Source organism: Diaporthe amygdali (genome assembly GCF_026229845.1).
Source record: "Diaporthe amygdali strain CAA958 chromosome Unknown NODE_1_length_4327563_cov_65_473760, whole genome shotgun sequence".
Lineage (NCBI taxonomy): Eukaryota > Fungi > Ascomycota > Sordariomycetes > Diaporthales > Diaporthaceae > Diaporthe > Diaporthe amygdali.
The window spans coordinates 1,313,553-1,326,187 of NW_026517021.1; the positions used below are offsets into that span (position 1 = coordinate 1,313,553).

The window sequence follows — 12,635 nt, forward strand, 5'->3', positions numbered from 1 at the left end:
ATCCTCATTGGCTTGGTATTGTTTGTATTATTGCCCTCGGCATGTAAAGACTTCGAGGCTGTATCTAACGCATCCTCCATAGAGGCATGTATACTGCAAGAATATGTAAACATTACATCCACAATGGACCAGTCATGCACGAGTAGCGAAGACAGATCCGCACCGCTGCCTCTCATCGTTGCCAACCGCCCAAGCTCTCGGCATTAGAATCCCTGAGCGTCACCTTCCTCGCCACCCCAGGCAGCCCGATCCCCCTCATGCTCTCCACGCCGACGCGGACGGACCTCGTTGCCGCCGGCCCCGAGCTCGCGGCAGACACTCTCCTCGGCGGCGCCGGCACCCGCCCCACCGCCGCTGGCGCAGGCTGGAACGTGGCGACTTCCCCGGCGTCGGCATCGGCGTCAGCATCCGCCTCCGCGTCCCGCGATGTATTGCTGTTGGACCGCGACGGCGGCTCCGAGGACGACGACGACTGCAGCGGCCACTTGACCTCAGACGTGCGCTTCGGCTGCTGCTGCTGCTGTTGCGGCGGCGGCGGCGCGGCGGTAGGCTGCGTCGTGGTGGCGGTGGTGGCAGCGGCGGCCGCGGCGGTGGTGTTATTCGGCCGCTCGAGGGTACCGAACGGGGAAACGGTGGTGGTCTGCAGCCAGTCCTGGAGGTTGTAGTCGGGCTGGATCGACGACCGGGGCCGCGGGCGGTAGCCACCCGCGCCAAGCATGCCAGGGGCCGGCGGCGCCGCGGCAGGCGGGCTCTTGGCCACCTTGGGGAAGACCTCGTACTTGGGCGTCCGGGGCGTGGGCGTGCCGTCGCCGGCGCCGCTGTCCTTCCTCCTCGCCGGCGGCGGCTCCGACAGCTTCGGCGCCTTGCGCTCGCGGTAGTTGGTGCTCCGGGCGTAGCCGATTTGCACATCGCCGCCGCCTCCTGCTCCTGGTGATGGTTCAGTCGCCATACCCGTGGTGCCCATCCCGCCTTCTTTCTCCCGCCCGTACCCCCGGGTGACCATGTCGTTGCCCCTGCTCCCGCCGAAGGACCGCGCCGTCTCCGAGCCGACCTTGGTCGTCCCGCTGGCCGGGGACATCATCTCCTTGACGTCCTTGGTGATCTCGCCGTATGCCTCGGCGCCCGGCCCGCCTCCGTAGTAGCTGCTCACGCCCGTGTTCATCGGCCTCGCGGCGCGGTCCTTTTGCTTCCGCTTGTGCCTTATTATGAGCCATACGATGAGGACGGTCAGCAGAGATGAGCCGATAAATGTCCCCACGATGGCGAGCGCGGCCTGGGTGATTGAGACGGCGGTGCCTTGGGCTTGCTGTACTTGAGTCTGCGCTTGATTCTTTCGAAAGGGTTAGTTATGAGACGGCTTATATGTCAAGACGAGCAAGCCAAATGAATCAGAGTCCTAAGCAAGCGCTACAGATAGCCACTTGCTTCAACGGGGTGTGAGATATACTTACATTGGCAAGCGTGATCTGCGCCTGAGCCTCCCCGACCTTGCTCGCAAGCTCACCCGACGCCTGCGCGAGCGCCACCGACGCGCTGCTCGTGCAGCTCGCAAACGCCGAGCTCCCACTCGAAAGGGCGGAGCTCACGGCCTGCGTCAACGATTGGACGGACTGCGTGGCCTGCTGGAGGCTCGCTGATAATTGTTGGCTCTGCTGCGAGAGCTGCTGGCTCTGTTGTGAGAGCTGCTGCGACGATTGTGAGAGCTGTTGGCTGGCTTGTGAGACTCGTCGGGAGGCATCGCTGAGAGATTGGAGGGCCTGCTGGGCGGATTGCTGGGCGGACTGGAGCCGACTGTTGAGGTCGTCTATCTGGCCCTGGTTGTTATCCTGGCGTTGAAGGATTGGGAGATGTAATGAAGGTGGCGTGGTGATATGCGCTGCTTCCTCGGCAGTCGGTGTCCTGGCTTGTGATTGTTGCAAGTCATCGATGTCTTTGTCCGGTTGTAATGGTGTGCGCTCCTCAAATATCCGACCCTGGTGTCGAGCCTGTTGGAATCCCTCGTTGATTCCTCCGAACGGTGTACCATCCAGCTCAGTTTTAACCGTCACCAATGATACGGCCTGTTCCACCGATATATTATCCCTTCCGAGTCTCAAGTCGCTTCGCTCGGGTTTCCTCGTACCGTCGTTCGCCCAGGCACAACTTGACGAAAGCAGGAGAAGCAGTGCCAGCTGTGTTACTCGTCTTCCGGCCATCGTGGATTTGGTGATGACCAGCATCAAACGGAACGGCTCCCAGAGCTATCGCGCAGAAATCATTGTCTAGTGACAGGCTACTCGCACTCGCACATGGCAAAGGCAGGTACGCCTTAGACGAATGGATTTACCAGAATGGCAATACGCCGCGAGATCCACGATGGGACGAGATGGCTGAGTGAACCTTCACACGGAGAATCCTTACGGCGAGACCTACGTGGGGATGTGATAGTGATAGTGACAGGAACGTCTGTGTACAGGTGGGAGGCCAGGACTACAGTAGTCGTTCGCCCCAGCGGACTTGCAGGCCATTGCAGGATGACGGGACAAACCTGAGCCTAAGCGAGCTGTCAAACGTGGAATTGGGGGGATCCGGGAGATCGTCGGATGTCCAGACAATGTAGCATCCTCCTGCTGGTCCTTAATACGCCTATAATAAACTGGCAAGGCCTGTTTGCGGAGTGTGTGTCGACACCGAGCGCCCTCTTGCCCTACGCAGCTCCTCGTCAGCAAGCATGATATGGCAGGGTCATGGGTGAGCTCAGGAGACATCCGCGTTCCGGGCACATGGCATATGCCATACGGCATGGAGGCGAGTCGTAAGAGCGGGGACGAAGGTGCCTGGGTTCATCCGGACCCAGGACGAAAACAAACACAAAGACATTGGTAAGGATAGGTGAGCCCACGACATCGTGACACTGGAAGCCGCTTGGCAACGGGGGCCACTATTATGGTCCCAAAACAAGCGAAGCGGGGTATGGTATCAGAGAGGTGAAGGCGTTGTGAATCCTTCAAGACGGTGAAGGGCAGAGGTGCAGGAAGCAGACATGGGAGCTCTTGAGCCGCATGCTTCGAAAATGCCTTGGCCTTGCAGCCTCGACAGGGGACGTACAACAGGGCCCGACTTGTTTATGCCCTCAACCCAGCCCGTCACCCGTCAAGCTCGCCCGGGCATGATGGGTCAGCATTGTTGCTAGGCCGTGTCGTCGGATGCTGATTTACAGGCCGGTGAGTTAGACCATGAACCTCTATCATCAGCATCAAGTTGTTGTGTTGTCAACCTTCGGGGGGACTGCCTGTCATGTCTCGATAGGCAGAATGGACATTTCAGTAGGCCGTCCGGCGCCTTGACTCACCGTTTCAGGTCCTTCATGCCTGCGAACTGCGGGCCGCTACTCGGCTGCTTCTAGATCGTGACCGAAGTAGGATGTCTACTGTATCTGTAATCCAGCTGCAGGAGCCCAGGCCCGATTCCTGCTTAGCCTGCCGCACGGGAAACGTCTCAAGTCCTTGCAGGCACGGACCAGCATCTCGCCCACGACGTCAAATGCTTTAGATCGGATGCTCGGAAGGGAGGGTAGCTACCCCGGTCGAGCCCGTTGCCAAGCTTTTGGCTGAACCGGGTTGCTTGTGTCGTATTCGCCCGTCTTTTCAAAGGATGAACGGGCCGTGGCACTCGCCTTGTCATGCCTCGGTCATGATAACGAGCATGCTATGGACATTGGGCAATCAGGTGGAAAGAGGTGTTGCTGTGTTTGGGAACCTCAAGGTGCATATAGACGGCATCTCGATAAAAGCCAAGTAATATCAAGCAGGCATCGTTGAAAACATTTGAAATGAGAAACTTTGTTTGACGGCAACCACTGTATTGCCACCATTATTCGAACCAACTTATAAGTCAGTGCTGAGAGAGACTCAAGAGTCAAAGAGGTGGGCACGTTGCAGAAGCGTGGTTTCGAGGGAAAAGGGAAAAGGGAAAAGGGACAAGGACCATGAGGGATGACGCTTTGGGGATCGCCTACCGTCCCTCCTGTCGATGATACCGAACCGGTGTCAAGTTTGCCCCGTGCGAGAGGGAGAACTACCCCCCGGCTAAGGATCTAAGATTCTGCCTCCATTGACTCATAACGATGATAAATACATCTTTGATCGAGAATGCAGGTGTGGAAAGCCTGCTGTCAATCGCATGATACCCGTCGCTTCGCGCGAATATAGCGGGCGAATACCATCTCCGACCCCCTTGCCCCGTGAACGCCTTTCATTATGCATGCAGCCGCCAATTCGGCTACGAGTCACTTCCATCCTGTTGACCCATCGAGCATGTCACATGTCGCCGACCTGCATGGTCGCCATGACATCAAAAGGCCTGCTGAAGCCGCGTCCCGGACATCCTATCCAGTTATACCTCATGTGCATTCCAGCTGGCTCTTCTCGTCCAGCGTCGGCCGCGTGGTGGGTGTTGTGTCAGGCGAGCCAATGTCTCCTACACAGGCAGCTTGAACTTCTTGCCCTTCAGCACCTTGTTGTAGTAGACCCAGAAGAAGTCACTGTACATGACAGTCTGGACAAGGCCGGCAACGACCGCGATCCAGTCCACCTTGTGGCCCTCCTCGGCGAAATATCGGTATATCCAGTTGGGGATGTACAGGGCGCGGTACAAACCCAGCGCAAACAAGTAGTGGGTAGTGATCGTCTCGGCCTCCCCAGTGCGCTGCAACATGAAGAGCTGTGGCATGATGGCCACAGACTCGAGCCAGATGGAGAAAGCCCACAGGATCTCGGACACGGTGTACTTGTACGGCAGCAGGATGGCGAGCACCGCTGCACCTCCTAGCAAATATTGGACTCGGAATGTGTCCACGTTCGGGTCGTTGGTAGGCTTATACGCTGTTGTCATGAGGTAGATGATGTAGCCTTGCGCACCGATGAAGGCGATCTTGAAGAGGAGGTTGTAGAGGCTGTTGGTCTGGAAGATGTCTGTCCCGAGACTTGGTCAGCCGTTGCAAGCGGGAGGGCCAGTTTCACTACTACGTACCAAGATATCTTGTGACATAAACCAGGAGATAGAGTGCTTGTGACTTGAAAGAGATGCCCGAGCAACTCTGCAAATGTCGTTAGTGCGTGCGTTCGAGTTTGATCTCTCCGGGGTTCACTGACGCTCAGGTCGATCATCTTATGAAGTAGAATGAAGATGGATCCCAGATGGGAGAAGTCCGCTGGGTGGCGCAAGTCAGTTAGTCGTTGCCAACTGAAGCTATCGCACGAGAGGCAGGATACGCACCTGCGACGCGGAACACGTTCAACATCTTGACTTATCCGGGCTTGGCTGCCTCGCCTCGTGGAGTGGATTAAAGAAATGAAGATTGGTAGACCATGGGAAGCCAGAGCGAGCTCGACCGTGGGTTGGGCGTGACAGAAGCTGATGGATCCAAGATGGGAGATGCCAATTGCCCTTTGATCAGTTGGGGCCAACAGCAACAAAATGACGACCAGCTACGAGTTGAGGGAGCTCCTGCTAAAGGACACGACGCGATTTGCTTCTGATTGGATCCCTGTTTGGGACGGGCTAATTTGGAAACAGGAGCAGCTTCTTGCTGCTCCTGCAGGAGTGCACGGATCACTATTCAGGAACGGGCAGCCGTTCATGTCATCAAGCCCACTGCCGAGCTGCCAGCTGACGGTGGCTGGGTTAACAGTGTACTTAATGTTTATACGAAAGATCCCAGCGTAGCTAAGTATTTCTTTATGCCCTCCTATCGCTCCCAACGGCCTCAGCGGCTCATTCTCTCCGTGGCGTGCGGATTACCAATCCCGTGCCAGGTGATGCCGTCTTGGATGACAGTGGAAACTTCGATGGCGACAAGAGCAAAGGCGCCCAAGGCTGTCGTCCTATCTAATCAAGCATCCAATAAATCCAAGAGACTTACAACATCCAAATCCTCGTCGTCTGCAAATCATACTGTGAACTCCCACGTATCCGAGCTGACTGCATCTCTGACATCTAGACTCCTACTCACTATCGCCACCCCAACCCGTCTCTCACTTCATATCGCGAGAAGGTTGTCATTGAAATTGGCAAGGCTCACCACAATTCTGAGAATTCTACTCAATACGAAAGTCACTTGTGCCTGAGTGGACATTAACAAGTCAATTCTGGACAAGCATCATGGCCGAGGCACACACTGAGCCCTCACCAAATGAGACACCACCACTTACAATCACCGTCTCAAAGGGCGGCAAACCGCTGGACATATTTCATCTCACAGAGGGCGCCATCCTCAACGACCTGCTGATCGCCTGCGAGGACCACCTGGCCGAGGAAACCAACAAGTACGACTGGGACAAGGCCAAGTTCATCGCCAAGGGCAAGATGCTCCGGGCCTCAGAGCACGGCGAGCAGCCCATAGGCCACCTGGACGGCGCCAAGGTGACGCTCCAAGTCCCCACCCTCGAGGCAATCCAAGACCTACAGAGATCCTCCGACCTAGCCCGGAGCCGCGAGGCCCGCCGGCAAGCCCAGTACACCTCGGCCGCGCGGCCCGTCGCGGCGCGGCGCTCCCGGCCGGACCAGGCCAGGGCGCAGGCGGACGCGCAGTACACATTCCTGCGGGTCGAGCCGCTCCCGGGGTTCAGCAACGCGGAGCGCAGCCGGGCGTTCCTGGAGCGGCTGAAGGAGGACCCGGGCATCCGCGCGGCGATGCGCAAGCACAAGTTCAGCGTGGGCCTGCTGACGGAGATGGACCCGGCGTCCAACACGCAGTCCTCCCACGAGGGCACGACGCGCCTGCTGGGGCTGAACCGCAACCGCGGCGAGGTCATCGAGCTGCGCCTGCGGACGGACGCGTACGACGGGTACCGCGACTACAAGACCATCCGCGCCACGCTGTGTCATGAGCTGGCGCACAACGTACATGGCCCGCATGACCGCAATTTCTGGGATCTGTGCCACCTGATCGAGAGGGAGGTGCAGGCTGCGGACTGGAAAAGCGGGGGCCACTCGTTTGGTGATGGGGATTACTACGAGTCGCCCGAGGATGACGTCCCTGACCACGGCGGGTGGACGGGCGGCACGTACGTGCTTGGTGGGAGCAGTGGTAGTGGTGGAGGCGGCTTGAGCAGGCGGGATGTCATTGCGAAGGCTGCCGAGGAGCGGATGAGGAGGTCGCAGTCGGACAATCCAGACGGAGGGAGCGGCGAGGGGAGCAGTAGTGCAGCTCCGTGAACCAGCGCGTCCAGAAAATTTCTGGGTCAAGGGAAATGGATCAGACGGAATGCACTCCGCACTCAAGAGAGTAGGATAGCTTGAGGCGAGGCTGAGCTACCAGAGCATTTGAGATGATGCTTACTGGTTCAGGTATTTCGAAGGGTCCCGCTATAGGCAGCTTTGATACTGTCTATCCTCGGAAGACAGAATCGGGTATCACATGACTCCCGACTTCGCCTTAGGCAATTCGGTCTGTCACAACTAGTCACCCAGGCCAAAAGTGCATCATGGTGTTGCTGTGAAAAGCAGCACCGCGGCATGCGAGACGCTGATGCCTCTTCGGCGAAGGACAGCCGCAAATGCGGGCATGTGGACACCAGCACCGTGCCACAGCAGGGGAAGCAATGTTGTGCCTGGATTCGTGGGTACTGTGACCTGGAGACTTTTGGTTCAAGATGACGGTGGGCATTTGAAATTAATAGCGTCAGCCTTATACAGATACTTCTCAATCACAAGCGATTTACTTCTTCACGATAGCGTGGTTTTATACAGTGAGACCGTGCTTTCAATCCTAAAAGGACAATGCTGGCCGCATGTAATGCACACAGCAAATAAGTATATGTCGATGTTTCGTCTATAATTTATTTAGGGTATCATAAGAGCTATGCCTATCCTATACGATATGCTGAAGGTGAGGCGCAGCACTGTAACCTCATCTCGTGACTTAGCGCCAAGCCTGACGCCGGCAATGCAGACGACGAACCAACCGCGACAACGGGCTAGGCTAGCCCGGATCCGCTCGTCACCGTTAAAGAATCGAGCCGAAACCTTACTTAGGCGAAAGCAAGGTCGAGCTCGACGTCCGTCATGAAATTCTCATTGCGCCATATGCAATATTGCATCCCATAAAGCAACACCCCAAAACGCCGCCGCCATGCTGAATAAACAAATTGTTCGAACTGCCTCTTCCGATGGCACCGCATCATTGTGCCGGTCGAAAGGACCGCAAGGAAGTCTCGCTGAAGCATGACGCCGCGCGCGACCTTCCTCCGTAGCTTTGGTCTGGGCACGCGCCGGAAGCGGTGCTTCGACGACGCAGAGCGGGCGGCTTCAGTCTTGTCCAAGCCTCCTGCGAGTGCCCAAAACGACCGTCCCGATGCATCTCACCAGTGGTCCTGCGTGGGCAAACGCCGGGAGTCTGGATTGCAGGGCTAGACCGCATACAAAGACCAGCAGAGCAATGCAGGGAAAGCCAATGTTGTCCCAATTGGGCAAAGGCCACGACTCGCGATATAGAGATTCCCAAGCCTCAGAGGGTCGGGGCCCCTAGCCCTACTGGAGTACCCATTCCTTGATTTCAGGATTCCATTGGTGACTGGCAAAGAGAATAGGTCAGCGCGGTGGTCAGTCTTGCATGAGTGGAAAATCGGAGGCTTACCCTTGCCACTGAGTTGTTACCAAACTCTTCTTCCCGTACTCGCTCATTAGCACCGTATCGAACGCATACGGCACCGTGGCGGGAACTCCCTCGAACTCAGTCTCACGCATGGGGTACAGCTCGGTGGTCTTGTAACGGTGGTTGTTCTTGCACGCCCAGACACCCGGCGCCCTTTTGGGATCCCGTTCCGCGAGGCCGGTAATGTCGATGAACATGCCGTTACTCGTGTCAATCCACCTCGCATCGATCACGTTCATGCCGTTGCCTCGCACCCGCTCGACGTGGTTGGGGTTCACGTCCAGCAGAAAGACCTTGGTCATCTCCTCGCCGGTTGACTCGTCGACATACCGGTACTCGTGCATGGTCCGGTTGTAATGGTCGCCGAGGTACTGGAGGGTCGAGGCCGTAACTTGGACGTCGAGGTCGTAATCCCATGGCATGATCTGCCCATTCCACCACCATCCTAACAGGGTGCCATGTGCAAGCCATGTCTCGATTCCCAGAGCCCGGAAGACGGACACATAGCTGCGAATCAGGTGTCGCAGCGCAACGCGGTGCGCCTCATAGTCAACCTCGCCCTGGAAATAGCGGCCATCGTAATGTCCCAATGCCTCTGTGCCGCCAGCCTCGAAGAAGTACTTTTCACCTCCTTTGCTCTTACTGTCGCCCCATCGCTTTTCGCGTGGTTCAGGCCGACCAAGCACGCTTGTGGCTAACGACAAGGTAACAAGCAGCGCTTGCAACAACTTCATATTGGCGAATATACCGGGGAGTCGTACCAGGATGAAGCAAGGTCGTAAAGTCCAGATCAGGTAACGGTGGCAACAGCGTCCGAGGCCCCAGAATCGTAAGTTCGATGCTGACGGATATGCAGTCACCGAAAAAGGACGGGAGCAATGCTGGGCACCGTAGAAGAGGGAAAAGCAGGCAGAAGCGCTAGTCGATGTCCAGAAATTCAATGGGCTCGCAGATCTCGGTTTCCGATAGGATACGAGCTCGTGTGTGGTATTGTAGAGCCAGGCGGGTCCGCGACTCGGTGGTCAGACACAGAACCTGTGGACTGGATCCGTTGGTAGGACAAGAGGATTCCTCAGCGACAAAGTGGGTCAGCAGGAAGTTGCCGTGTCCGGAGTTGCGATGGGAAATGAGAAGCTCGTGGTGATTCGGTTGGCCGGGCTGGTGAAAGGTCCCGTTTGTTGTGTGCCTGATTCTCGATACAGGAAATTGTTGGCCTAGGGTTACCCGGATGTGACAGAAACCGGGAGACTCAGTCGGGGTTATACAGGCGGGCCAGATGTCTATTTGTACAGGATGGTCGACATGCGGTGAGGCGCAGAACGATGACGATAGTCTCTTAGTCGTGTGTAAAGCACTTTGATCCACCAGCTCAGGCCAGGTCGGGTCGAATCAGGCAAGACCAGGCTGTTGTGGAGACTGAAGGAAGGCGGGCGGGCGGGAATCCTGTAGATAGCGATCAAGGAGTGCAAGACTGGAAGGGGAGAATCTCCTCTGTTGATGTAGAGCACAGCAACTGAGCAAGGAAAGAAAATGAAGGTGGGAAGATGTAGGTAGGTAAAGAAAGTGTGAACGAGCGAGTGAGGCTTTGCTGTTGACAGGCGCAGATGGGAAACAGGGGGGCAGAGGCTCGGTGTGGAATTGCGTAAGACAGGCCGTCTGGCTGTTTGGGCGGCTGAATTGTTGACGACGGCATCAATCAGGGATCCAGGGAACAGAAAGAAGGAGAAGTGGGCCTCGCAAACATCTGATCCTGGGGGCAAATGGGGGCAGATGCAGACGCGGTGCTGTGCCGTGCTTGATCTGGTTCTAAAGATACATCAGGCAGCACAGGCTTTAAATTATCATTGTTATCTTGATTCATCACTGAGAAGTTTGTTGTGTCTTGCAATGTGCTTTTGTTGTGTTTGGAAACATGGTGAATGAATTATGATGGTAACGTTGGAGGCAGCCACTGGGTTGTGAGTTCTGGGTTCTGACTTCTGAGTGGTCGTGTGCCTGGTTTCCTCAACGGACAAAACGGTATCATCATCATCATCGACGCATCAGTACCTTACCTGCTTTTTTCCTTTTTTTTTTTCGCCCTCTGGTCCTGCCTGTGCCTGTGCCTGTGCCTATCAATGGACTGTCGCGTGCACAATCTCCTGTTCCGTTCTTTCCGACATTGGCTGCAACCAACAGAGGGCACAAACCCCTGCAACAGAGGCACACTTACGCGTCTTGGCGCCTATCGTCGTGTGCAAGCCCTGCAGGGTGACATGGGGCCAGAGGGGGGATGAGGATCTAACACCAAGCCCGACGAGCCTCCTTCATGACCATGACCCGTTCTGCCCCGACTGTCTGCCATATGGAATCTGGCCATGGCACGATGGATACCTCGGTGGCCATCGTCACCCAACTCGCGCTTAATTGAAACTTTATTTGGAACGGGGAGATGGGGAGACGCGTCCACCGAGATCAAAGCTTGCACGGGCTTGACTCGCCGTGCCGTCCAATATGCCCTGTTTTATCGCAAGGTCCATCCTGCCTCGCCGTCTGTCTGTCAGCCATGCCGAGCCATGCCCCTAATAATCTATCTATGGATGCCGTGCATGGACGGAGTCCACGGTTTGTCCGTCTCGACAAACATCGCCCAGTCCTGCCAGTCGCATTGGCAAATACCAAGAAAGCCAAGTTCGGCATCGCTGGCAAGCAAAACTCTGACCTCTGGCAACCCAACCGCCCATGATCGGCAGCCTCAGGGGCTGCCCAGACGGCTTGAGCCACCGCCCTGTGACCGTCCCTCCTGCTCCAGCAACTGTTCAGGACGTGTGTTACCTGCTGCAGACTACCCACCAGACGGGCGCCACCTCACGCAGATCTAGCCACATAAACCTGCGCAGCTGGTGTGGGCGACGCGTGGCCCATCACCGCACCTTCTCCCGGCCCTCGGCTCTAAGATTTTACTTATCACGGCCGCCGCATTCCGGGGACGAATTCGTCTCGCTGACGCTTGCACGCTAAGCCTGTATTAAAAGAGATTTCGCTGGGGAGGGGGAATCCCATCACGTTCAGTTCGGGCTTAAACGACTCTTGTCTCGGAGCCGCGTAACAGTTGGAACTCTTGGGAGTATCACCCCTGCCCTGGCTGCCGTTATCCCGGCCTCCTGGTCCCACCGCCGTGGCATTGCCGCGGGGGCGAAGCAGCCAGTGACGTGCCCTGCCGCCCGACCCGTTGTCCCCCACGCGATATCCGACAGCTCGGCGAGGCCCCCAACCAAAAGCCTGGTGCAGGGGCCGAACAAAGCAACGTTGAGATCCGGCCCTGCGGGTGCCGCAAAGGGGAGCTAAGATCACCTACGGGACTTATCTACGGCAGCATTTTTAGAAACTGCTCACATCCGAAATCACAGGAGCAACCCATCTCTAGCAGCTGAACAAGAACGGGTGCCCCGCGCGCACCTTGTGTTCCTGTCTCCTCACCTGCGACATGTCTTGTGCGACCCAACATGTCACGGTGCGCACAGTACAGCCCCCAGGCCGATCCTCTGTCGATCTTCACCATAACGCCGGAACAACGGCAGTCTGCCTAGCAATATAACACCAGCGATCAAGCCTCGATAGAAAGCAGCAAAGCCTTGGCTATGCCAAAGTCGAATGTCATTGCCATCGAAGACTGCGGGACGTCAACACCACCAGCCAATGGAGACCACTCCACGCGCCGGAAATAAATGTGGCCTCTAAGTAAGCGGCGGACGCTCCACAAGCACCCAGCTTTCTGGGCGCTTACTGTACAAGCCCTTCCCCAGAGGGCTGCCTGGATGGGTTGCGCGAAAGCTGACCTTCCTGCAAGCCTGGCCGGCGTGGACCATCATGTTTGGCTCTGTCGGAATGCCTCTCGCTTGGCAGAGGCGCTTCGCCCCAGCCTTGGCCCTTCCTGTCCGTGCTGGGGGGCTCCGGAATGATCCTGTCGTTTTGTTAGGGCATGTAGGGCTGGAGTGTTGGCTCCGTGGGCCATTACCCC

The 12,635-nt window shown here is 56.9% G+C and overlaps 4 protein-coding genes across 4 annotated transcripts; 1 reads left to right on the plus strand and 3 right to left on the minus strand.

The window, feature by feature from the left end:
* Window positions 1–172: 172 nt before the first annotated feature.
* J7T55_005968 (uncharacterized protein) lies at window positions 173–2,195 on the minus strand (the record flags this gene model as incomplete). Its single annotated transcript, XM_053139148.1, has 2 exons — window positions 173–1,318; window positions 1,452–2,195. The coding sequence occupies 2 exons, from the start codon at window positions 2,193–2,195 to the stop codon at window positions 173–175; spliced, it is 1,890 nt and encodes a 629-aa protein (XP_053000738.1).
* Window positions 2,196–4,458: 2,263 nt separating this feature from the next.
* J7T55_005969 (ER lumen protein retaining receptor) lies at window positions 4,459–5,281 on the minus strand (the record flags this gene model as incomplete). Its single annotated transcript, XM_053139158.1, has 4 exons — window positions 4,459–4,952; window positions 5,011–5,077; window positions 5,133–5,191; window positions 5,257–5,281. 4 exons carry the CDS (start codon window positions 5,279–5,281, stop codon window positions 4,459–4,461), a joined length of 645 nt encoding a protein of 214 aa, XP_053000739.1.
* Window positions 5,282–6,141: 860 nt separating this feature from the next.
* Window positions 6,142–7,197, plus strand: J7T55_005970 (ubiquitin metalloprotease fusion protein; the record flags this gene model as incomplete). Its single annotated transcript, XM_053139169.1, has 1 exon — window positions 6,142–7,197. The coding sequence occupies one exon, from the start codon at window positions 6,142–6,144 to the stop codon at window positions 7,195–7,197; it is 1,056 nt and encodes a 351-aa protein (XP_053000740.1).
* Window positions 7,198–8,012: 815 nt separating this feature from the next.
* Window positions 8,013–9,369, minus strand: J7T55_005971 (mannosylphosphate transferase; the record flags this gene model as incomplete). Its single annotated transcript, XM_053139180.1, has 3 exons — window positions 8,013–8,308; window positions 8,516–8,554; window positions 8,643–9,369. The coding sequence occupies 3 exons, from the start codon at window positions 9,367–9,369 to the stop codon at window positions 8,013–8,015; spliced, it is 1,062 nt and encodes a 353-aa protein (XP_053000741.1).
* Between the last annotated feature and the right edge of the window lie 3,266 nt (window positions 9,370–12,635).